At 39.2% G+C, this 26,905-nt stretch overlaps 1 protein-coding gene across 6 annotated transcripts in view; it reads left to right on the forward strand.

Moving 5' to 3' along the window:
* The window catches only part of GRIP1 (glutamate receptor interacting protein 1), a 502,117-nt gene that overhangs the window by 18,436 nt on the left and 456,776 nt on the right, over positions 1-26,905 (forward strand). For all 6 annotated transcript variants that reach the window (XM_070789346.1, XM_070789345.1, XM_070789349.1 and 3 more), the window contains exon 1: positions 1-25,904. This exon is cut by the window's left edge. In XM_070789346.1, coding sequence (XP_070645447.1) covers positions 25,772-25,904 — 133 coding nt within the window. In that variant the 5' untranslated portion in view covers positions 1-25,771. The remainder of the gene's footprint in view (positions 25,905-26,905) is intronic.

Consider the following 26,905-nt stretch of genomic DNA (forward strand, 5'->3'; position numbering starts at 1 on the left):
GTACCAAGTCAGTGGCATCAAAATGCATCTGTGCCACCAGGGAATCCCTTCAAAATGTGCTAACAGTCATTTATTCTTCACTATCGTATACTTGCAATTAAAAATAAAAAGTGGGTTTCACAAATGAGTGCCTTTGGTAAAACAATAAGCATGTTTTTATACTCTGAGTCACAAAATGGAAGGTTCTTTTAGAACACTTCTGTTGCATACAAAAGTATCAATACTATGGCTGTCTTGAGAAAAAAGCAGTGGCCAGACTGAGTTGTGAATTGAACTAGCCACTTTGCCATGAAATGACATGTTATTGAAAGAACTGACAAGCAAACTATGGTTATTCAGACTTGGGTATTTGGCAGGTATTTTCTTGAAAATAAACAAAATGAACCTGTCACTTCAAATATAACAACAGATAGTATTTGTTGCCAAGGATAAAATTTGAGCTTTCAAGTGAAAATTGGAAGTTTGGGACATTTGTATCTACCATCATGAGCTAGTCATTTCCCAATAATGACTTTTCTAGGAAGAGTGGTGACAATTATTGTGATGTTTTATATGGTATAATGAAATACATCAACATTTGCAAGACTACATAATTCATTGAACCATTATTTTCTAAGTGACCAAAACATGGTGCTATAGAATCATGTGTAAGTGAAGTCCATTCACATGTCACCTAGATTGATAAATTTTAATGTAACAGAGTACAAAAAAGTTCATTGACAAAGTTTCAGATTCCACATTGCAGCTAATTTTTAAGAAACTACCCCTTCTTGATTTCTGGTGTAGTATCAAAAATATTCAATATTTATTCAAAAATATTCAAAATATCAAAAATTATCTGAAAAGGCTATTAAAATACTAATTCCCTTTCCAACTGAATGTCCATATGAAGTTGGATTTTCTTTGTATGCTTTGATCAGATGACATATTGCAACAGATTAAATGCCGAACCTGACATGAAAATGCAGCTATTTCTTATTAAGCTACATATTTGATTTATAAAAGTATAAAACAGTGCCAATAGTCTTGCTGATTTTTTTTATTTTGAGAAATGTAGATATTTTTATAAAATATATTACTTATATTAAAAGTCATTTTAAAATAAATTACTAATAAATATGCTTTCAAATTCTCAATTTTACTTTATTATGGTAAATATCAATAGATATAACTTATATACCCTTTGATGTCCTCAATAATAGTTAAGACAGTAAAGAATTCTTGAGACTAGATAGTTTGCTGCTGCTGCTAAGTCGCTTCAGTTGTGTCTGACTCTGTGGGACCCCATAGATGGCAGCCCGCCAGGCTCCCGTCCCTGGGATTCTCCAGGCAAGAACACTGGAGTGGGTTGCCATTTCCTTCTCCAATGCATGAAAGTGAAAAGTGAAAGTGGAGTCGCTCAGTCGTGTCCGACTCTTAGCGACCCCATGGACTGCAGCCTACCAGGCTCCTCCGTCCATGGGATTTTCCAGGCAAGAGTACTGGAGTGGGGTGGCATTGCCTTCTCCCTAGATAGTTTAAGAACCACATAAAGTAAGGTAGTCCATGAAAAAAAAAAATACAGTGTGATGAAATGTTTACTTCATACCTGAGAGTCACAATGCACAGTGGCATAGAAGCTTGAAGTCCTTCGGTTGAAAAACATGTTTAATTTTGTTTCACTTGGCAGTTCTCAAACTCCTTGAATAAAATCCTATTTGTTTTCTGAAGAAGTGTTTGTGAGGAACAATATTTACAAATATTGCTTCATTCACATCTCGCTTCAAAGATCTAGTGCCTAGCTTAAATTAAGAGGATATTATTGTAGGATTTCATTTCTTTTAAAGGCTGAATAACATTCCACTGTATGTATATAGTAAATTTTCTTTCTCACCCATCAATCTGGGTTATTTCCACAACTTGGCTATTGTGAATAGTGTTGCAGTGGACACGGGAGAGCAATTATCTCTTTGAGATCCTGATTTCAGTTTTTTGAGTAAAGATCCAAAAGTCAGATTGCTGGATCGTATGGCAGTTTTATCTTTAATTTTCTGGAGGCCCTCCGTTTTGTTTTCCATGCAGCAGCACTGTTTGGCATTCCCGCCAACAAGCTCGGTTATGTAAGATGAATCAGTTGTAGAGCTCTGCTATACAGCATTGTGTGCATAGTTACTAATACTACATTGTGCATTTAAAAACCTGTTAAGAGGGTACTTCCTTCCAGTAGTTAAGACTCTGTGCATCCAGTGCGGGGGACTCTAGTTCAATCCCTGGTCTAGGAGCTTAAGATCCTGCTTGCTGTGTGGCGTGGCCAATAAATAGGTCAAATAAAATAAAAACCTGTTAAGAGGATAGACCACATATTAAATGTTTTTACCACAGTAAAATAAAAATTTTTTAAATTATTATAAACCCCACAGTTCTCTAGAACAGAATTAAAGGGTGACAAGCTTAATCATAAGTAAGAGCAATATGTAATGACTTAAGTGACTAAGGATCTCGTTTTTTAAAATTTCAAATGTTTTCAAGATTATATAATAAATTCAAAAGTCTTTAACCAACAGAATTCTTGTTACTTGTCCTTCAGAAAATTTGCATTGGTGTGGGATAAAAATAAGACTGTTGATATTAGAATAATCACTTGAAAATTCTGACATTGCTAGTGAAAGATTTTGAGGCTAGATTTTAAAATAATGGCCTAAAGTTCTGGTGTTGACTTAAAACATGCCAGCATGCTTCACCGTAACAACTAGGGATTTGAAGAGTCACACAAGCTTGGTTTCAAGTACTGAACCCACTATGTATTGAGTCTTTACATGGGCTTGTTTATAAATATCAGCACCTATACAACGGACTTATTTTTCCTTGCTGACTGGTTATTGTAAGAAGAAAATGAAATTTCATTAGAGCCTATACTACAGCTAATGCACAGCAATTGAATGCTCCTTAGAGGCCTGGCCCCATGCTTGATACCAGGGTAACAAAGATGAGTAGAATACAGGTTCTTTGCTGAACAGACTTTTTGAAATCAGCACCCGCAAAGACCAAACAAGTTCTCAGTTACAGCAGAGAATAATAATGATATACTAAAGTGAGGGGTGATGATCAGATATCCTCCAATACCAATTTATCCATTCCTTGGTGAACTCCCATTACCCCTGTTCTTAGCACAAGAACAAGGGTAATGGGAGAAACCACCCATTTCAGCTGGAGAAACCAGCTTTCTGTTACATGAGTTCAATAAGCTATGGCCATATACTGCTGGCAGCAGGCAGAAGTAGTATGTGCAATTTACTGGTTCTGCTCTTCAAAGGAAACTTTACCATTTTTCTACTCCTTTGGACTGAGACTTGGCCATGGCAATGGTTAGCCAAACTCTTGGCCGTAAAGAGAGCACGCCAAGCTATAACATTTCAGATAGAAAGAACCCAGGTCTCTGGGTGACTTTATATAACAATGCTACCTGCCACCTACAATGTCCTAACCCCCAGCCACTATCCACCAGCTCAAACTCTAAAATGAAAAAGCAAAACAAAACAAAACCCTCCATTGTGTTTAAGCACTCTTACCAACTTGTTAGGGTCCCAACTAGTAGAGTAAAAGGTCTTTAGGACACTAACTCCCAGACCTAGATCCCTTGGAAAAGATGGGGATAGGTGAGCCTAGGACAAGCCTTCCTGGAGGAAGGGGTCATTGACCTGGGTTTTGATGGGTCTTTGAGAGTTGGAAAAAACTCCTTTCCAGGTGATTATAAGTTCCCCTTCTTATGAAACCCACACTCATGAGAATTAGTGATATGCATGGTGTTCATTCAGTAGCTCAGTCCTCTCTGATTCTTTGTGATCCTTTGGACTGTAGCCCACCAGGCTCCTCTGTCCATGGGATTTCCTAGGTAAGAATACTGGAGTGGGTTGCCATCTCCTTCTCCAGGGGATCTTCCCAACTCAGGGATCAAACCCGTGTCTCCTGCATCTCCCGCATTGCAGGTGGATTCTTTACCCGCTGAGCTATCGGGGAATCACTGATATGATACCTTATAATGAAATTTGACTTTTCTGTATTATGATACCATGGAATCATGGAGTTCAAATTAAATAGTAATTGCTTCATTCTTTAAACAATTGTATATGGAGCACTTACTGTATACATATAAATAAAGAATATAAATAACCAGTGTAGGACCTTCTTACCAATTTTCTTCATTTACTTTTTATAAAAACTTGTTATCCCTCCCTTCCCCATGTACACTTCATTGTTTCATTAGATATGTGCATTGTCTATTTTTATTTTTTATGATATTAGTAGTACTCAACACCACTCTCACACCATTAACATTCAGTAAATTCTTTGTTGAAGGAACCAATGAACAAAGATGGCTCAGATGGTAGAGAATCCACCTGCAACGTGGAAGACCCAGGTTTGATCTCTGGGCCAGGAAGATCCTCTGGAGAACAGAATGGCAACCCACGCCAGTATTCTTGCTTGGAGAATACACAGAGAATACCATGGACAGAGGATCCTTGAGGGATCCCCATCCTACAGTCCAAGGAGTTGCAAAGAGTCAGACACGACTTGGTGACTAACACTTTCACTTTCAAGGAGAATAATATATGCTTAGACATTCAGCTCACAGCAATAAAAAGGGCAGTTTTGCCCTGAACTCATAGTTAAGCAAGCAGATGATTACAAGTTTGTGTAAAGGGCATATGGTAGTATCGATGAAGATAGTCTGTCATTTAAACTTTAACAGTCGTTACTATACAAATTAATTGAATCTTATTTCCTTGGTGGCTCAGATGGTAAAGACTCTGCCTCCAATGTGGGAGACCCAGGTTCGATCCCTAGGTTGGGAAGATCCTCTGGAGAAGGGAGTGGCAACCCATTCCAGTATTCTTGCCTGGAGAATCCCCATGAACAGAGAAGCCTGGCAGGCTACAGTCCATGGGGTTACAAAGAGTCGGCCACGACTGAGTGACTAACACTTTTCACTTCTTTTCATTTCTTTAATAATGCATTACTGAAAGAGCACTTATATATGTTCGTCTGTAGCTGGGCTTTGAACAGTTCAATTGTAGTTGTATCACTAAAGTAGCTATATCAATTCTTGAGAGTTTGAATAGGATTTTACTCAGTGATGTACCAGTGATAGGAAAGAAAAGTCAAGATGGGTATGAATAATTGACTTGTAGTGTCCACAAGGATCAGATGCAAATCATGACTAAAACTAACCACTTGAACCCTACAGGATAAAGCTTCCATACTGGGGAACAGTGTGTATTGCAACTGAAAAGAAAATTTCCTTAGTTCGTATCTGTAAAATTCAATGTTTGATTAGTCAAAGGAGAATTTTTTCTAGGATGTAAAATCTGCATGAATAATTTGCCTTTTGATAATGTGTCACTGAAAATTGCTACGGAGTAACAATTTTAAAATTTAATAAATAAAAACTCAACACAAGGTTTTCACATACTAAGTGGGATTTTGGCATTGAAATTAGAAAGTATGTTATGAGTGGGTTTTTCATGTGTTTTCATGTTGTATCTTTGTTACCTTTACTGAGTAGCTGATAAATGCAGATGACAAATGAAATGACAGTATTATGAAACCAAATATGTTTAAGTAAAGCTTCCTTTTTACACATAATCTAAAAATGAAGGAAAGCACTAATAAATTCAGTAGTTACCGAGAACTCTAGCACTCAGCCCTCATTTGATATCTCTGACTCCTGTATAATCTGATGATTTCTTCAATGAAGGTATTTTCTTGCTTTCATTGGAATCAATGCAAACTGTTTAAAGAAATTTGCCATTAATAGTAGAAAGCGGAAGCAAGTTTATAAAATCTTGGAACACACACACAAAAAATATTCTTTATCTTTAGAAGGCTTTTCTCGAATAATTCCTAATTAGGTCTCTAATTTGATTCTGTCAAATCACTAATTATTTGTGTTGTTTATTAAATAAAGCATAGAGCCACCTGCCTGAACAGTAATACATATAGCCTCAGTTAGCTAGTCTGCAAATTGATGAATAAACTAAGCCAATTCATCCATCTGTGAAATATTTCAAGGTCGACCATCCATTGGCTAGAAGATTTTAAGTTAAAAAGACAGTGGAGGACAGTGCTTACAGTTTGATAATGTTTGCTTACTGAGCGTGAAATGAAATTTAACTGTGGCATGTCTGCATTTGTAAATTTATTGTGGTTGTTTAGACTTCTTGCAAAATGAAATGTCAAGCAGTCATTCTGAGGTTCCAAGTATATTAGGATTCAAAAGGCTTGGAAAATTGAGTTTATTCTTTAAGGTTTTAAAGATCTTTTTTCTGTTTTTTCTACCACATAAAATTAATTAATATATTCAGTCAATAACTATGTGTGGAATAAGTGTTAGTTAAAAATTTAAAATAATTGACAAATTCAAAATCCTTCATGTGCCATCCAAATGTTATAGGACTTTCAAAAATTTGCAGAGTATCAGAATTCATATTTTCCCTGAAGATGTATTGTTGTTGGATTTAGACTAGGAATCTCTTCTAGCTGGAAAATGTTATAATTTTTATATAAGTAGGTACTTTCAAGTGATCAAGAAAAAATAGTGCTGATTATGAAATCCTCTTAGGTAATGTGAGAATGTGTGTCATCTATTTACGCTTTATATTGATGGTTCTGAACAATATATTACCAATGGATTCTGTTGCCTGGGAGTTCATTCATACTTCCTTCTGTCTTCCCATCTCCTCCTATTTCCCCTCCTCTTCCTTGTCTTCCTTCTCCTCTCTCTCTTTCTCTCTCTCTTCCTTCCAGGCTACAGGCCACTAAAAGCAAGGAAAGTCTATTTTTAAATGGCACACATTTATTTGTTTAGTTATGTTTCATGGTTGGTTGATTCATTCTACCAGAGCACTGCATTTCAAAAAGCTTAGGGTTGTTGCTTTTTTTTTTCCTTCATCAATTCATTTGGCTACAGAAACATTTTCTTGGTATTTAAAATAGTTTCCTGTAGTCTCACTTCTCTTTTGAATGGTGATGACTAATCTGATTTAAATTTCTCTTCTTTTCCTTCCTATAAGTGCTTTGCCATATGATTCATCTTAGCTTCTTGACCTTCTCCTCTTAAAGCCATTTCCTAGACCCCTAATTCAAGCTGTCATTTACAAGCATGCTTGCCTGATTTGCTATCAAAATACTTCAGTTCAGTTCAGTTCAGTTCAGTCACTCAGTTGTGTCTGCTTATTTGTGATCCCATGGACGGCAGCACTCCAGGCCTCCCTGTCCATCACCAACACTCAGTTTACTCAAACTCATGTCCATCGAGTCGATGATGCCATCCAACCATCTCATCCTCTGTTGTCCCCTTCTTATCCCACCTTCAATCTTTCCCAGGATCAGGGTCTTTTCCAATGAGTCAGTTCTTTGCATTAGGTGGCTAAAGTATTGGAGTTTCAGCTTCAACACCAGTCCTTCCAATGAATATTCAGGACTGATTTCCTTTAGGATAGACTGGTTGGATCTCCTTGCAGTCCAAGAGACTCTCAAGAGTCTTCTTCAATACCAAAGTTCAAAAGCATCAGTTCTTTGGCTCTCAGCTTTCTTTATTGTCCAACTCTTACATCCATACATGACTACTGGAAAAACTACAGCTTTGATTAGACAGACCTTTGTTGGCAAAGTAATGTCTCTGCTTTTGAATATGCTGTCTAGGTCGGTCATAACTTTTCTTCCAAGGAGCAATTGTCTTCTAATTTCATGGCTGCAGTCACCATCTGCAGTGATTTTGGAGCCCAGAAAAATAAAGTCTGTCAGTGTTCCCATTGTTTCCCCATCTATTTGCCCTGATGGGACCAGATGCTATAATCTTAGTTTTCTGAATGTTGAGTTTTAAGCCAACTTTTTCACTCTCCTCTTTCACTTTCATCAACAGGCTGTTTAGTTCTAATAGGCTTTCTGCTATAAAGGTGGTGTTATCTGCGTATCTGAGGTTGTTGATATTTCTCCCAGCAATCTTGACTCCAGCTTGTGCTTCATCCAGCCCAGGGTTTCTCATGATGTACTCTATATATAAAGTTAAATAAGCAGGTCCTTTCCCTATTTGGAACCAGTCTGTTGTTCCATGTCCAATTCTAACTGTTGCTTCTTCATCTGCATACACATTTCTCAGGAGGCAGGTAAGGTGGTCTGGTATTCTCATCTCTTTAAGAATTTTCCACAGTTTGTTGTGATCCACACAGTCAAAGGCTTTGATGTAGTCAATAAAGCAGAAGTAGATGTTTTTCTGGAACTCTCTTGCTTTTTCGATGATCCAGCGGATGTTGGCAATTTGATCTCTGGTTCCTCTGTGTTTTCTAAATCCAGCGTGAACATCTGGAAGTTCATGGTCCATGTACTGTTGAAGACTGGTTTGGGGAATTTTGAGCATTACTTTACTAGCGTGTGAGATGAGTGCGATTGTGTGGTAGTTTGAGCGTTCTTGGGCATTTCCTTTCTTTGTGATTGGAATGAAAACTGACCTTTTCCAGTCCTGTGGCTACTGCTGAGTTTTCCAAATTTGCTGGCATATTGAGTGCAGCACTTACACAGCATCATCTTTCAGGATTTGAAAGAGTTCAACTGGAATTCCATCACCTCCACTAGCTTTATTCGTAGTGATGCTTCCTAAGGCCCAATGACTTCGCATTCCAGGATATATGGCTCTAGGTGAATGATCACACCATCACTTATTGTGATTATCTGGGTCATGAAGAACTTTTTTGTACAGTTCTTCTGTGTATTGCACCTCTTCTTAATATCTTCTGCTTCTGTTAGGTCCAAACCATTTCTGTTCCTTATTGTGCCCATCTTTGCATGAAATGCTCCTTTGGTGTCTCTAATTTTCTTGAAGAGATCTCTAGTCTTTCCCGTTCTATTGTTTTCCTCTATTTCTTTGTATTGATTACTAAGGGAGGCTTTCTTATCTCTCCTTGCTTTTCTTTGGAACTCTGCATTCAAATGGATATATCTTTCCTTTTCTCCTTTGCCTTTAGCTTCTCTACTTTTCACAGCTATTTGTAAGGCCTCCTCAGACAACCATTTTGCCTTTTTGCACTTCTTTTTCTTGAGGATGATCTTGATCCCTGCCTCCTATACAATGTCAGAAACCTCTGTCCATAGTTCTTCAGGCACTCTGTCTTCAAATCTAATCCCTTGAATCTATTTGTCACTTCCATTGTGTAATCATAAGCGATTTGATTTAGGTCATACCTAAATGGTTTAGTGGGTTTCCCTACTTTCTTCAATTTAAGTCTGAATTTGGCAATAAGGAGTTCATGATCTGAGCCACAGTCAGCTCCCGGTCTTGTTTTTGCTGACTGTAGAGAGATTCTCCATCTTTGGCTGCAAAGAATATAATCAATCTAATTTCAGTATTGACCATCTGTTGATGTCCATGTGTAGAGCCTTCTCTTGTGTTGTTGGAAGAGGGTATTTGCTATGATCAGTGCGTTCTCTTGGCAAAACTCTGTTAGCCTTTGACCTGCTTCATTTTGTACTCCAAGGCCAAATTTGCCTGTTACTCCAGGTATCTCTTGACTTCCTACTTTTACATTTCATTGCCCTGTGATGAAGAGGACATCTTTTTTGGGTGTTAGTTCTAGAAGGTCTTGTAGGTCTTCATAGAAGTGTTCAACTTCAGCTTCTTCAGCAGTACTGGTTGGGACATAGACTTGGATTACTGTGATATTGAATGATTTGTCTTGAAAACGAACATTCTGTCATTTTTTAGATTGCATCCAAGTACTGCATTTTGGACTCTTTTGTTGACTATAAGGGGTACCCTATTTCTTCGAAGGGGTGCTTGCCCACAGTAGTAGATATATAATGGTCATCTGAGTTTAAATTCACCCATTCCAGTCCATTTTAGTTCACTGATTTCTAAAATGTCATTGTTCACTCTTGCCATCTCCTGTTTGATCACTTCTAATTTACCTCGATTCATGAACCTAACATTCCAGGTTCCTATACAATATTGTTTTTTATAGCATCAGACTTTACTTCCATCACCAGTCACATCCACAACTGGTTGTTGTTTTTGTTTTGGCTCCGTCTCCTCATTCTTTTTTGGAGTTATTTCTGCACTGATCTCCAGTAGCATAATGAGCACGTACCGACCTGGGGAGTTCATCTTTCAGTGTCCTATCTTTTTGCCTTTTCATACTGTTCATGGGGTTCTCCAGGCAAGAATACTGAAGTGGTTTGCCATTCCCTTCTCCAGTGGACCACATTTTGTCAGAACTCTCCACCATGACCCGCCCATCTTACACAGGACTGGGAAATAGACTCTTGGAGGGCACAGACAGAACTTTGTGCGCTCCAGGACCCAGGAGAAACGAGCAGTGACCCCCAAGAGACTGATCCAGACTTGCCTGTGAGTGTTCAGGAGTCTCTGGCAGAGGCATGTGTCAGAGGTGGCCTGATGCAGAGTTGGGGGCGCTGAGTGTAGCAGTGTGTGCATGGGACCTTTTGAAGGAGGTTGCCATTATCTTTGTTACCTCCACCATAGTTTGGCCCCAGGTAAACAACTGGGAGGGAACACAGTCCCGCCCATCAACAGAAAATTGGGTTAAAGATTTGCTGAGCATGGCCCCATTCATCAGAACAAGACCCAGTTTCCCCCTCAGTCAGTCTCTCCCATCAGGAAGCTTCTATAAGCCTCTTATCATTCTCCATCAGAGGGCAGACAGAATGGAAACCACAACCACAGAAAACTAACCAATCTGATCACATGGACCACAGCCTTTTCTAACTCAGTGAAACTATGAGCATGCCCTGTAGGGCCACCCAAGACAGATGGATGGATCAAAGTACTTACAGGTTATTTATTTTTAAGGAATTGTTTATCCAACTTGGATTAACCTTGTTCTTACCTCTCTTCTTTACTTTTATTATTGAACCTTTGGCTGTTTCCTTCCCTTTTGCATTTTGTGGTTGTTTAGTTGCTAAGTCATGTCTGATTCTTTTGTGACTTCATGGATTGTAGCCTGACAGACACCTCTGTCCATGGGATTTCCTTGCAAGAATTCTGGAGTGGGCTGCCATTTCCTTCTCCAGGGGATCTTCCCGACCCAGGGATCGAACCCATGTCTCCTGCATTGTAGGTGGATTCTTTACTGCTGAGCCACTAGTGAAGCCTGTTTGTGTATTTATTCACTCAATTATTTCCCACATACGTATTACAAACTTAATATTTAAGTAGTGGGTGTGCAACAGGAGAGAGGGAAACTCAAAGCCATCGTTCTACTTGATATTGATGTGAAGTGAAAGTCGCTCAGTAGTGTCCGAATCTTTGAAACCCCATGGACTATATACTTCATGGAATTCTCCAGGCCAGAATACTGGAGTGGGTAGCCTTTCCCTTCTCCAGGGTATCTCCCCAACCCAGGGTTTGAACCCAGGTCTCCCCCATTGCAGGCAGATCCTTTACCAGCTGAGCCACAAGGGAAGTCCCTAGTTGATGTTAGCTTTAGTTATAAGGTTAATGAAGAGCTTGAAACCATTAGCTAAAATGGGCTTTTGGAGCATCCATAGCTTTAAAGATTGATTTATTCACTCTATAAAGTATATTTAGCATCTGTGTCATGTTAGCTACTTAATGCATGCCAGCTCTGACCAATCTTTAGAACTGGCTCTATTTCATATTCTTGGTGGCATATTTTGGTGTTTAATACACTTTCAGGAAGAACACTTTAAAGATCCTTGTGTAATTTAAATAGTATGTTTCCATTAACAGTCACACTAAATCTGATTCATTCATTGAACAAATGCTTATGGTTCATCTGCATTGCCAGGCAATGTTCACAGCTGGGAAGTAGAGCAGCATACATGAGGGTAAGAGGCTTCCTAGATGGCGCTAGTGGTAAAGAACCCACCTGCCAATGCAGGAGACATAGAAGACTCACGTTTGATCCCTGGGTCGGGAAGATCTCCGGGAGAAGGAAGTAGCAACCCACTCCAGTATTCTTGCCTGGAGAATCCTCATAGACAGAGGAGCCTGGCAGGCTACAGTCTGTAGGGTTGCAAAGAGTCAGACGCGACTGAAGTGACTGAGCACGCATGCACACACATGAGGGTAAAGGTCCTTCCTCTCACAGAGATCATATTCTAGAAGAGAAAAAAACAGATCACATATAAGTAAGCACATTATGAAACAAAGTAATTTCTGACAGGCAGAAGTGACAGTAGACTGTATCACAGTGCGGGCATCTGGGGTGACCTATGCTATATCGTGGAGATGGCAATGGCACCCCACTCCAGTACTCTCGCCTGGAAAGTCCCATGGACTGAGGAGCCTGGTGGGCTGCAGTCCATGGGGTCGCTACGAGTCAGACACAACAGCGAATTCACTTTCACTTTTCACTTTCCTGCATTAGAGAAGGAAATGGCAACCCACTCCATTGTTCTTGCCTGGAGAATCCCAGGGACGGGGAGCCTGGTGGGCTGCTGTCTGTGGGGTCGCACAGAGTCGGACATGACTGAAGTGACACAGCAGCAGCAGCAGCATGCTATATGATAGGGCCTTGGTGTTTGTCCATCCTATATGTAATCATTTGCCACTGCTAATCAGTTTGGGATATATTTTGAAGGTATAGCTGATAAATTGGATATGGGAGGTCTAAAGGAGAGATCAGGGATGACTCTGGTTTCCGGCCTGAACAACTAGAAGAGTAACACTGGCTAGTAAGATGAGAGCTAGGATGAGAGATGCAGGGTTGAGGACTGTCTTTAGAGTTTCTGACCTTGTTATCTTGGAGATGTCTATTATGCATCTTAGTAGGAAGTTGGATATGGTTAAGTGAATCTGGAGCTTGAGGGATCATAGTACATGGAGAATATAAACACAGCAGCCTTCTCCTTTTATTTAATGCTATAGGACCAATTATAAATTGCACCAAGATACTTTTGTGTTTATATAGCTTTGCTGACTTCATTTGAAATACTTAAAAAGCATAATATACTACATACCTGTTTGGTGCACTGTATAACCAGTTGGTAAAATCAGTGCAGAAAAAAATTAATTTAGACATATACTAGATAGTATGCACACTTGCAAAACTAATTTGGTTATTTTGAAAGAGTTAGAAACAAACTCTATATTCCATACAATTCTTTTGAAAAAATAATCCAATAGAAAAGAATTTACATTATTTTTTCAAATATATGTATTTTTGTACAAAAACAGATTCCAACCTTTCCTGACAAGATTTTACATTTTGTTTTTGCCATAAGGCTAAATTTCCTGCCATGAAATAATTAGAATAGGTGAAACTTTCATAGGTAGACCAGAAATTCTTTCCTTGGATTGGCCTTTGAGTTACATGGATTATGAAATTATTCTCTCATAATCCAGAACTCCAGAAACATCCAATTCCAAAAACATCTACTGGGGGTTAAAAATAGAGAAAGGCAGAAATGGGTTTTTTTCAGTGTCCGAAGAACATAAGGAATGGTTGATGTTTTTTTCTTAAGAGTTAAGATCAAGCCTAATTTAGTTTTTCTAACAGATAGCCATTACTAATTCTCAAACTGGAAAGAATCTTTCATAACCTGACCTTAATTTCTGTAGGACCCAGATAGGATTCTCTTCATCGGTGCATTGTGTCAAGATAAACCTTCTTGGGGCAACAGAAACAATAATCAGTGCCAGTCATCATCTGGGACAAATTCCTTGACATTTCCTAGGTGGTCACTGTTCTATTTCTAAAGCTCCCCCAATATTTATTTGGGCCAACTCAGTGCCTGGGGGTGGGTGCTCAAGTGGTTTCAATCAGAACTGAAATAAATTTGATAAATTATATAAGACTCATCCTTCCATCCATTCATTTCATCTTTAAACATGTATTGAACATCTACTCTGTGACCAGTGCTCTTCCAGAGACCAAAGATCTAAACTTAGTAAGATCTTAAGTTAGTAAGATATGACTCTTGTTTTATGTCCTACCAGTCTAGAAAAAAAGTGTTTTAAAATGAGGCCTTTGCAACGCAGCATGAACTGTACTAGGTAAGTCGGCAATGGTACCCTAGTCAACCTACTCTAATATATCCTCATTATGCTGCTGCTGCTGCTAAGTCACTTCAGTCATGTCCGACACTGTGCGACCCCATAGACGGCAGCTCACCAGGCTTCCCAGTCCCTGGGAATCTTCAGGCAAGATCACTGGAGTGGGTTGCCATTTCCTTCTCCAATGCATGAAAGTAAAAACTGAAAGTGAAGTTGCACAGTCATGTCCGACTCTTAGTGACCCCATGGACTGCAGCCTACCAGGCTCCTCCATCTGTGGATTTTCCAGGCAAGAGTACTGGAGTGGGGTGCCATTGCCTTCCCCGGTCCTCATTATGAGCCCCACTCAAATCCAGTGGTTTACAACAAATGTCATTTCTATTCTTCTGCTCACAGGTATGCAGGGAGTTTGCAGTTGGGTTAATTAAGTCTGGGCCCAGCCTGGGCTTCCCTCTTGACTCAGCTGGTAAAGAATCTGTCTGCAATGCGGGAGTTAGATTCCTGGGTTGGGAAGATCCCCTGGAGAGGGGAAAGGCTACCCAATCCAATATTCTGCTCTGGAGTATTCCATGGAAGGTATAGTCATGGGGTCACAAAGAGTTGGACACAACTGAGCGTGTCCTTTCACTTTCTAGTCTGGCAGCTCTGCTTCAGGCTGCAGAGCTTCAGTGGTGGGCGTAGGTCTGCTCCATGTCTCCATTCAGGTCTGTCTCCCCTTTAAGATGTAGTGACTTACTGGCTGTATTTTCTTGGAACATCACAGGGAAGTCAAGACAGCAAGTCGAAATTTGTTTTTCACGCCTCCACTCACACCTCTGTCTTCTCCATGCTCTGTTAGCCTAGTGGATGTGGACGTGGCTATATTTCCACTATGTAACAGCTCTCCCACTCTCGGTGAGCAAGGTTAGGCAAATCTTGTCTCTTCAGCCATTCTTCATCAATTATTCATTCATCCATTTATTCACTCTTCATTCCATCTTTCATCCAGTCATCAGACATTGAGCATATAACACGATCTCCCAAATGAGAACACAAAGGCAAAAAAAACACCATTACATTCAGGCAGGGGCGTCAAACTTTTGCACTAAGGGAATTTGAAAAGCAAATGCATTCCGCTTGCAGATATTTAACTTCACTTCGCATCTAAAGTTTTTTACCATACTTTTCATCATTTATATATTTGCAAAATAGATAATTTCCAGCACACTGTAAAATTTAAATAAATCTTTAAGATAATTCATTTGAGTGTTTAGAGCGACAGCAACATTCAACTAGCTATAGCAATTTATTATAATTGTCATTTAAAGATACTGTTCAAGTAGTATAACTCTTGAGAGACAGCATAGCATGATAGTTAAAAAAGCATAAACTCTAAACTGCCTGGTTTACTATTAGGAAGTTATATATATTATTAAAAAGCAGAGACATTGCTTTGCCAACAAAGGTCTGTCTAGTCAAAGCTATAGTTTTTCCAGGAGTCATGTATGGATGTGAGAGTTAGACTATAAAAAAAGCTGAGTGCCGAAGAATTGATGCTTTTGAACTGTGGTGTTGGAGAAGACTCTTGAGAGTCCCTTGGACAACAAGGAGATGCAACCAGTCCATCCTAAAGGAGATCAGTCCTGGGTATCCATTGGAAGGACTGACACCGAAGCGGAAACTTCAATACTTTGGCCACCTAATGCGAAGAACTCACTCATTTGAAAAGACCCTGATCCTGGGAAAGATTGAAGGCAGGAGGAGAAGGGGAAGACAGAGGATGAGATGGTTGGATAGCATCACCAACTCAATGGACATGAGTTTGAGTAAACTCTGAGAGTTGGTGGTGGACAAGGAGGCCTGGTGTGCTGTGGACCATGGGGTCGCAAAGAGACATGACTGAGCAACTGAACTGAACTGTATATATTAAATCATCTATTTAATGGTTATATGATCTATGGTATGTAATGGTTACATGATCTATGGATTTCATTTAAAACTAGTAAATATGCCACCATCAGCTGTGCAGCAGAGAGCAAGTTACTTAACTATTCTGTGTCTCCTTTTCTCATCTACAAATAAGGACAAATTACAGTACTAACTTCATAAAATTGTCGGGAGGATTAAATGAGTTCATGAAGCTCTTGGAGACTGGCTCAGTGCAATAGATACTTAAACCTGTTTTTGCCATATTGTTGTTGTTCAGTCGCTCAGTCATGTCCAACTCTTTGCGACCCCATGGACTGCAGCACACTAGGCTTCCTTTTCCTTCATTATTATTATTATTAAGGGTTAATTGAAAACAACCTTATAGGAAGCAAGAGCAAAGGGAGGTAAAGGTGATAAGTAAATGAAACATATATTTATAATTCTCCCTGAAATATAACAATGATAGCAGATAAGGAAAAATATGAATGCCATTTTACATACCACGCATTAACTAACTAGACTGTTGAGTCGAGGGAGATTGTGAGGAGGCAAGAGTTATGTTAAGAGAGACAGAAGCAGAGAGTAGTCAGAATGTAGAGGAAACATCGTTTATTCTGCTCCAAAGTAGGGTCAGAGGTGCACCAGAAGACATAGGTCCATGGACTTCTCTGGCAGTCCAGTGGTTGACTCTGCACTCCTAATGCAGAGGTCATGGGTTCTGTCCCTGATCAGGGAACTAAAAATCCTACATGCTGCATGACATGGCAAAAAAAAAAAGAGAGAAAGAAAAAAGACATAAGTCTAAGAATGGGCCTTGTACAATTTCTGGAGAATCTGATGGGAACCTCAGGTTTGAATGTTCGTGGGGAATAGAGAAGCTGGGAGTGATGTCTGAAATATTTTCAAACATCAAAATTTTGTGAATCTAAATTCTTTTTTTTCCTTTTTATTTATTTATCTTTTATTTTTTAACTTTACAATATTGTATTGGTTTTGCCATATATCAAAATGAATCCACCACAGGTATACATATGTTCCCCATCCTGAACCCTCCTCCCTCCTCCCTCCCCATACCATCCCTCTGGGTCGTCCAAAATTTTGTGAATCTAAATTCTTAAAAAATATATGTAATTAGATTACCTATCTTTTGTTAAGTAAGGTATCTTCACATTACTATCATTACTACAAAAAGAAAAAAGGATTTATTGAGCATCTGCTCAGTGAGTGCCTGTCTCTGTGTGGATGTATCTCTACCCACAGATATTACGCCTGAGGAGAGTTTAGAAAACATTTACTTGTACACTGAAAGCATTTTACTTCAGGCTCTGGTGCTGCTTTAACCATGAGCTATTGTTTTGTCATTTATTTTTTTAACAGTGAAAACAAGTGTTTTCATTACTGAGATAAATGTACAAACTAGAGCACTGGTAGATTGCAGGGCTTTGGTGATTTTATCTAGAATGGCTTCATTCTAGTATACCAACAGTGTTTTCCTTCTAGTAAATCTGACTGCTGTTACTGGCAAAATAATAATTTAAATTCCTTGGATATGCTGTGAAGGACTTGTTTTTAATTTGAAGCATTCCTTTTGGAACTTAGTTTCTCTTAAATTTTGCACAGATTCATAAAGAGCAAGAAAGCACAAAGGATTAGTATTATGCTGTTCATATTTCTTAGGATATTACCTGTCTTTGAATATCAACTGCTGAAATAGTTGAGTGATAAAATTAGTCTTCACAGTTCAAAGTATCTTAAACAGGAGAACAAAGGTAGGGTGGGGGTTCAGTTCAGTTCAGTCATCTTATCCTCTGTTGTCCCTTTCTCCTCCTGCCCCCAATCCCTCCCAGCATCAGGGTCTTTTCCAATGAGTCAACTCTTCGCATGAGGTGGCCAAAGTATTGGAGTTTCAGCCTCAGCATCAGTCCTTCCAATGAACACCCAGGACTGATCTCCTTTAGGATGGAGTACTTGGATCTCCTTGCAGTCCAAGGGACTCTCAAGAGTCTTGTCCAACACCACAATTCAAAAGCATCAATTCTTCAGTGCTCAGCTTTCTTTATAGTCCAACTCTCATATCCATACATGACTACTGGAAAAACCATAGCCTTGACTAGATGGACCTTTGTTGACAAAGTAATGTCTCTGCTTTTCAATATGCTATCTAGGTTGGTCATAACTTTCCTTCCAAGGAGTAAGCATCTTTTAATTTCATGGCTGCAATCACCATCTGCAGTGATTTTGGAGCCCCAAAACATAAAGTCTGACACTGTTTCCACTGTTTCCCCATCTATTTCCCATGAAGTGGTGGGACCAGATGCCATGATCTTAGTTTTCTGAATGGTGAGCTTTAAGCCAACTTTTTCACTGTCCTCTTTCACTTTCATCAAGAGGCTTTTGAGTTCCTCTTCACTTTCTGCCATAAGGGTGGTGTCATCTGCATATCTGAGGTTATTGAGATTTCTCCCAGCAATCTTGATTCCAGCTTGTGCTTCTTTCAGCCCACCGTTTCTCATGATGTACTCTGTATATAAGTTAAATCAGCAGGGTGACAATATACAGCCTTGACATACTCCTTTTCCTATTTGGAACCAGTCTGTTGTTCCATGTCCAGTTCTAACTGTTGCTTCCTGACCTGCATATAGGTTTCTCAAGAGGCAACTCAGGTGGTCTGGTATTCCCATCTCTTTCAGAATTTTCCACAGTTTCTTGTGATCCACACATTCAAAGGCTTTGGCATAGTCAATAAAGCAGAAATAGATGTTTTTCTGGAACTCTCTTGCTTTTTTGATGATCCCGCGGATGTTGGCAATTTGATCTCTGGTTCCTCTCCCTTTCCTAAAACCAGCTTGAACATCAGGAAGTTCACGGTTCACATATTACTGAAGCCTGGCTTGGAGAATTTTAAGCATTACTTTGCTAGCGTGTGAGATGAGTGCAATTGTGCGGTTGTTTGAGCATTCTTTGGCATTGCCTTTCTTTGGGATTGGAATGAAAACTGACCTTTTCCAGTCTTGTGGCCACTGTGGGTGTGGGTAGGGGTAGGTATTACACACACACAGGAAGAATTCCAGGAGTAGGGCTTCATTTCCTTGGTTAATTTATAATTTAGCTCCATGGTTGTCAGAAAGAAGACCCAAGATGTCTCTATTGGAAATGTATAAGGACATTTTGGATTGTCATAATGATGGGCTAGGTTTGAGAAAAGGGGAGGGAGACCAGCATTTTGTGGATGGGGGCTTGGGGTTCAGTAATTCTTATTGATAAAAGGAGAAACTCTTCCAAATATCCTGCATCTTTACAACATTTGAATATCTATATGAACAAATATTCCTGTAAATGAAGGCTTGTTTGTAATTATTTGAGCCTAGAAGCTAATGCTGCTATATACAGAGGCATGCGTGTTGTTCTGTGTGTGTGTGTCTGTGTGTGTCTGTGTGTGTGCTCACTCAGTGGTACCTGACTCTTTGCGACCCCATGAACTGTAGCCCGCCAGGCTCCTCTGTCCCTGGGATTTCCCAGGCAAGAATACTGGAATGGGTTGCCATTTCCTTCTCCAGGGGATCTTCCAGACCCAGGGATCAAACGTGCATCTCCTGCATTGGCAGGCGGGTTCTTTACCACTAAGCCCCCTGGGAAGCCCGTAGTATCCTCAGAGTAGTTTAACAGAAACCCTGTGTGTTCTGCCTTCTCATCCCTCCCTCCCTGCTAACTTCTAGCAACCACTAATCTTTTTACTGTCTCCATAGTTTGCCTTTTCCAGAAAATCATATGACTGGAATCGTCATGTTATGCAGCCTTTTCATATTGACCTCTTTCAATTCAGTCAGTCCAACTCTTTGTGGACTAAATATACATTTGTGGATCTAAATATGAATTTAAAATTCCCCCATGTTTCATCCTGGCTTGATAGCTCATTTCTGTTTGATGCCAAATAATATTCCATTATCTGATGTATCAAAGCTTATTTATTCACTCACCTACTGAAGGGCCAGTCATAAACATCTGAATACGGATTTGTGTGTGGACATAAGTTTTCAACTTCTTTGAGTGAATACCAAGGAGTGTGATTGGTGAGTTGTATGTTAACAGTATCTTTAGTTTGGTAAGAAACTGCCAAAATGTCATCCAAAGTTGCTGTGCCATTTTGTATTTCCACCGGCAGTGACTGGATGTTCCTGTTGCACATCCTCGGGCATTTTGCCGTCAATGTTCCGGAGTTTGTCCATTCTAGTAGGTGTAGTGGGTATCTCTTTATTGATTGTGGTTGCAATTCCTTGATGCCATGTCATGTGGAACATCTTTTCATATGCGTATGTGTCGGCTGTAAATCTTCTTTGGTGACATGTCTATTAGAGTCTTAGCCCATTTTTCAACTGGGTAGTTTGTCTTCTTATTGTTGAGTTTTAAGTGTTCTTCGTATATTTTGGATAACAGTCACTTATGAGATGTGCCTTGTGCGGATATCTTCTCCCAGTCTGTGATTAGTTTTTTCATTTTTTTGACATGAGATATTTTTCACCATTTTAATATACAGTGAACACACTAATTTTTACTGTGCTGTCTACCTGTGACTCTACCCTTTTATTTTATGTACATTGTATGGAATGGCTTTTGATTATCTCTTAAGTTTGAAGTTGTTTATTAGAAGTAGGTGCAAAGATCTAACGCCATCTGCTGGTGTCCTCAAATTTACTAATTTAAATATCTATTATTAAATTAATAGATAGTAAATAGATTAATAATTAAATTAATCTATTTAATAATAGATATTTAAATGTAGATTATTGGGTAAGGTATTTTATGTTGAAGTTATATGTTTATGAGTTACATGATCTATGAATTTCATTTAGACTAATTGGAGTATATTACAAATCACATGCTGCAGTAAAGTGGTGTTGGGTCTGACAGGTTTATTGCCAGGGAACAGTGTGTTTTCCCTGTTTCCCCTTCACTATGTCTGAGCATCTTCCCTGTGGTAACAGGGAGTCTACCACAGTGTTTGGCATCATGCATAATCACCGTGGCATCGAAAAGAGCCAGATTGACTTAATGTCTCAAAGATTTCTCTAGTAGATTGGATGTTCCATATTACTATTCAGAAAATACTCTAACCACTGCTCAATCTAAATAAACACAGAAGGGCCCGAACTAATCAGAGATCTAGGGAACACTGTCAATTGAAGACTTAATCTCAAAATTTGATCTCTTCCTCTTTCCCTAAAAGGCAACGGCGAATCTAATTTAGAAGAGTGGGGAAACCATGTAAATGGAATTCAGGCAACTATTACCTACTTCCTAGAAAGAAAAGAATTAGCGTTTAAAAAAATATTTGCTAACATGTATCTGCTATTCTCGGTTGAAGCACATTTTGTTGAATAATTCAATCTGCTTTATTTTCCCATCTTCCCAAGTTTTTTTCTAAGACATTTAATTTTACAATTTAGTGAACATTTAGTTCAACTAAAACCAATTTGTCATAATAATCCGCTTTCTTTACATGAAAATATAAGGGAGCTGAAATTTCTCTTAAATTAGTGTTTTGGAACTGGCAGCATACTACCTCAACCAAGGTTCACAAGTATAAATGCCTGCAGGGGGCAGATGGTAACTGGATGAGTGAATTGGGCCCAGGGGAGGGACTGTGGCTCAGTGGAAAGCACATGTTTTACGGTGGCAACCGCCACTCAGTTTTAGTCCATGGTTGCTATGTTGGAACTGGATTCAGAGCTGTCAGATCTTTTGACTTTTCAAGGGAAAAAAGAATGTTTTATTTGTGAAATTCCTAACTTTTAGATGTTAGCCCATTAAAAAAAAAAAAAACTTCAGTGTGAGCCAAACCAAACACATTTGTGGGAATTGCTTGTTCTGTGAAGTGCCATTTGCAACCTCGAAACCTTCCCATCTGTTCAGACTGCAGAGTGCAGTCACTGGGGAATAGCACCACTTACCAGTGTTTGTGGTCTGGGGTGAAAGAGCGCCTCTACAGAAACAGTCCTGTATTTAACTGAATGTATTTGAACTTCACTAATTTGCCAATTGTTGTGGAATCTTAGTTCATTATTGCATAGCATCAGTTCTTTTAGATTTTAGTTTGCTAAGCTTGGAGTATTTAGGATAGAATGAGGGAAGAATTCTGGGCCCAGAGGTCTGGGCTGGAGGAAGATGGATTAAGGGATCCTGACTTCATGCACCCCACCTCAGGCAGGGTAGCAGGTGTCTCGCCTTCTGTCTTTTGGACCGTGACACATACGCAGTGCTCCCTTTCCCTCATGTCATTCACTTCCACCTTTCTTCATCTTCTGTGACCCAAGTAGACCTCCTCTAAATAAAGCGGATTCCCTATTTCTGCTTCCCAAGCATCTATGATTGTTTTACTGGGGCTGTCACCTCCTCTACCACTCTCTTCCAAATCTGTGGCTGAACTTGAAACTCTTCTGTAGCTCCACCAAATCTCATCTTCTATAATAATCTTGTTATAATCACATACCAGAATGTTAACCTCTCAAAATCCTACAAATCTAGGAAAATAATAGAAAGGTGCTTAAGCATGATATCTGTGTATTTACAAGAACAGTCTCAATTTTACTTTGCATTGGTTCTTGTTCAAAAAATGGTTGTTTATCATTGCTTGGGAAACTCTTAGTCTCTTTAAATAGTAGAATTAAAAATCAGTAAACTATAGTGGAGTGTTTTAAGACTGATTTCTGCAAAGAGGTTCTTTTTTTTCGGGGGGAGGGCTGAACATTTTTATTCAACTGTGTCTTTGATAATTACATTTTTTTAAATTTAAATTTATTTATTTTAATTAGAGGCTAATTACTTTACAATTTTGTATTGGTTTTGCCATACATCAACATGAATCCACTATGGGTGTACACGTGTTCCCCATCCTGAACCCCCCTCCCACCTCCCTCCCCATACCATCCCTCTGGGTCATCCCAGTGCACCAGCCCCAAGCATCCTGTATCCTGCATCGAACCTGGACTGGCGATTCGTTTCTTATATATTATACATGTTTCAATGCCATCCTCCCAAATCATCCCCCCTCCCCTTCCCACAGAGTCCAAAAGACTGTTCTATACATCTGTGTCAAAGAGGTTCTTTTATAAAGTATCGTCTATTCTGTATTGTCAGTTCTTTCAGGCTGAACTGGGAGCTAATAACTATAAAGCTTAATGTGGACTCCACAAATTTAGGAGTTATAATAAGTCAGAGGTAGTTGTATAAAATTTGTTGCCTATACAGTCTCACCAGTCAATTCTGAAGGAGATCAGCCCTGGGATTTCTTTGGAAGGAATGATGCTAAAGCTGAAACTCCAGTACTTTGGCCACCTCATGCGAAGAGTTGACTCATTGGAAAAGACTCTGATGCTGGGAGGGATTGGAGGCAGGAGGAGAAGGGGACGACAGAGGATGAGATGGCTGGATGGCATCACCGGCTGGATGGCATCACCGACTTGATGGACGTGAGTCTGAGTGAACTCCGGGAGTTGGTGATGGACAGGGAGGCCTGGCATGCTGCGATTCATGGGGTCGCAAAGAGTTGGACACGACTGAGCAACTGATCTGATCTGATCTGATCTGATACAGTCTCTGGGGGAAAGTATATTTGATTAGTCATATAACCCTGGATATATGTTTAGCTCAATTAAAAAGAAAAGTCAGCAACTGTTTTCAAACTCGATTTCAATATCACAAGTACACAGAAAGAAAAACTGAATCACTGAATGAAAAATACTTCTTGAATGGGCAAGATAATCTCTGAATTTGTATGATAAAATACTTGGTACTAGATAATACTTGGCAGTGTTACCTGCGTGATCTTGGATAAACCAGTAAAACACCTTTGAACCTTCTTTCCTTATCCATAGAGGTGTCACCTCCTTATAAAGGTTGTTAGGATTCAATGAAAGAAAAGGTTATGTATTGTTATTATTATCATTTATTTAGTGATCTACTCAAGATCCTGACTCCAGATCTTCAAATTGTTAGCTCACCATTTCTAAATCATTCTAGTTTATTTTGGTTGAGGGTGTCAGAATAATAAATGATTTGAAACCACCAGACAGGTGATTTTTTTGTTTAAAGTTGTTCATAAAACCTTTTATAGTATCTTTATGTCAGCATCATTAAGTTTGTGTTTCTCTTCATGGGCATAAAAAAGGGAAATCTCTAGGAATAGGGGAGATTCATGTAATCACTGAGTCTAACTGTAAATCTAACTACACATCTTAGGGCCAAAATATTCTTGGTTGACTAATTTTTACCTCTTTGAGTAAATGTCTCCCTACTCCATCATTAGTAATTAATATCTGAAAATAGAGAGCTGTCAAAATCTAGAGGTGAGACAGATTGCTTGTGAATCTAAGAACAGATAATGCAAAGTGCAGTCACTTTCTTCTGGAAGACACTCTGGGGTGTTCCTACAGACTTGATATTGCATAGATATTGAACGATCTTTATACAGTAAGGAGCTTTTTTTAAAATTACATTTCTGGGAATATGGAGCTACAGAATATTATTAATTTAGTAGGTAATATGCTGACATGATTTGATTCATTATAGTGTAAACAAATCAAATTTTTCCTGGTATTAAAAATTCGCCTTCATTGAAAGATCTGAAAAAGAAACTGGAGAGAAAAAGATTATTCCTGATTAACACTGACCTGTCTAGTCCTTAGTGTACCTCTTCTGCTAGTCTGAGGTGTTTCTGATTGTCATACTTAAACACACGCAAAAAATGGCTGAGATTATAGAAACAAAGGACAAATAGGGTATGAGCATTTTCCAAAACTTCTTTCCCTCCTTACATCTTCACCAAGAAGGAGTAAATTTTATTTGCTATTTAGCCCATTCCTTTTCATATTTTTTAAAAAGGTGTAAAAACACAGCCAGATTTATATTTGAGTTCAGAGTAAGCAGAGTTGGATTTTTTGTATTTCTTTCCCCAAAGCATGCAGTTTCCTTTATTTGCTGATTATGGTATGGTGTTACTAAGCCTATGAGAAACCTCTCTGTGAAGTGCATTTTAATATTTAGATCAAACAGCGATTCGAATACATTAATGCCCAGTGGGTAAATGTGTCATTTGAAAGCAGCTGCTGAGCCTTCTCCCTGCTGCTCCAATTAACACATACTGCACACTTTTGTCAGCAAGAGGCAGTGCATATGGATGAAACCACTTTGCAGCTCATTAATATGATATGCAAGAGAGAACTAAGGGTTAATCCATCAGCCCCATGCAAACAATAGTTTGCCAAGACTTTTCCCAAGCCCGTGCTTGGGTGCTGGACTCTAGGGTAGGTGAGGAGGGATGAGCAGTAAGAAAAAGTCTGTTCCGTCTCCAGCTTTGGTTCAGTCCATTGACTAACAAGTTTCCCCGCCCCTCTCTCCTCCTACACCCCCGTTCCTGATGATGGAGACATTGGATAGTGAAATTCTAGTGCTGGGACTCCTCGAGTCTCAGCGGAATCGCTGGTTGAACTTTATTTTGTTTTGTTACAAAGCGATTTGAAATTCAACGCTTTGCCCTTGATTTTTTTCTCGTAGTCTTTCATGATCATTTCACTTTCTCTCTCTTTTTCTTTTTCTTAAATGCTTTCTAAATTACACACTTGAAAGGGTATTGAGCAAAGTAAGAAATCTGGTCAGGGTAAACTCATACCGTTGTTATTTTTTCCTCCCCACCCCGGCTAAAAATCTCTGCCTTGCTGGTGGCTCCGAGGCAGATGGAAGGGTAGCGCGTCCCCCAGCCCCAGGTTCGGTGTTGGGCATTCATGCTCCACCGAATCCCAAGCAGCTGGGCTGTTGCTCCACTCCTGTGCTGGCTGAGCCAGGTGGTGCGGGGAGCGAGAGATGGACCGCTTCCTGGGATTTGTCAAGCAGATAAGAAGATCCAGGAGAAGAAAGGGGAAAAAGTACCGACCAGAAGAGGATTACCACGAGGGCTATGAGGATGTGTATTATTACGCTTCAGAGCATTTTCGAAGTAAGCGCTTACCCTCCACCCTCCTCCTGTTCCTTCTCGCATGCTGGGGCTCACAATAAACCTTGCGTTCAGCTTTAATCTTAAATGCAAAAGGTTTTCCAGATGGTGTTCTCTAGGAGCTGTTCTGTAAGTACTCAAGTGCTACATTTTGCTTGATTTGTTGCAAGGATAGCTATCAGCATCTAAACAGGATAAAGGGTCCAGATCTATACACAGATTAATATTGGGTTGGCTAAAAGGTTCATTCAGGTTTTTCCCTAAGATGTTATATTTTCAGTGCAATTAATTGATAATGTTAGTATTTTAATGAGTCATTCAAAAAAGTATCTTGCAAGTCAATGTAGTAGGTGGTTAGAATATGTTCTGTTGTAATTGTTGCTTTTAGATAACTGGTTTTTTTTTGTTCTGAGTAAGAGACTAGTTTATTTGCAAGAAATAAATGTTCTTGTTCAAATTGATGCTGATAATTACTGTTCCTCATGCAGACTTCCAGACAGTTATCTATGATTAATCCAAAGCGTTGTTTGTAGAAGGAAGTTCAAATGCTTTTCTCTGATGCATGTTTGTAATTTTATTATTAAGGGGACTCTTACTTGCTGGCAACTAGAAGCAATGATACCTTAAGAAAAACAGAATATATCCATATTAAGGTATTTGTAAATGAGCTTCTAAATAGCAGAGAACTGGAATTTTGTCTTATACTTATTGCTGCTTTAAGTTCCTCGTGAGATTTGCACTTGTCCAATAGTTTTTAAGTGCCCAGAAATGCCTAAAGGTGCAGAGAGAGAGAGCAGCTACATGATTTATGAGGTATCTTAAATGGGAGACATTGGCAGTTATGCATGCTCCACACTTACAAAATGCAAGTTATTTTTATCTTCTTGAATAAGAATCTTTATAAACTTGTATTTCAGTTCTAATTTGTCCTGACCTTTTTGATGTCTAACCATGAATATATACCATTCACAACTTTTGAGTGTTGACTGATAATTTAGATTCTG

Source organism: Bos indicus, chromosome 5, assembly GCF_029378745.1.
Source record: "Bos indicus isolate NIAB-ARS_2022 breed Sahiwal x Tharparkar chromosome 5, NIAB-ARS_B.indTharparkar_mat_pri_1.0, whole genome shotgun sequence".
Taxonomy (NCBI): Eukaryota; Metazoa; Chordata; class Mammalia; order Artiodactyla; family Bovidae; genus Bos; species Bos indicus.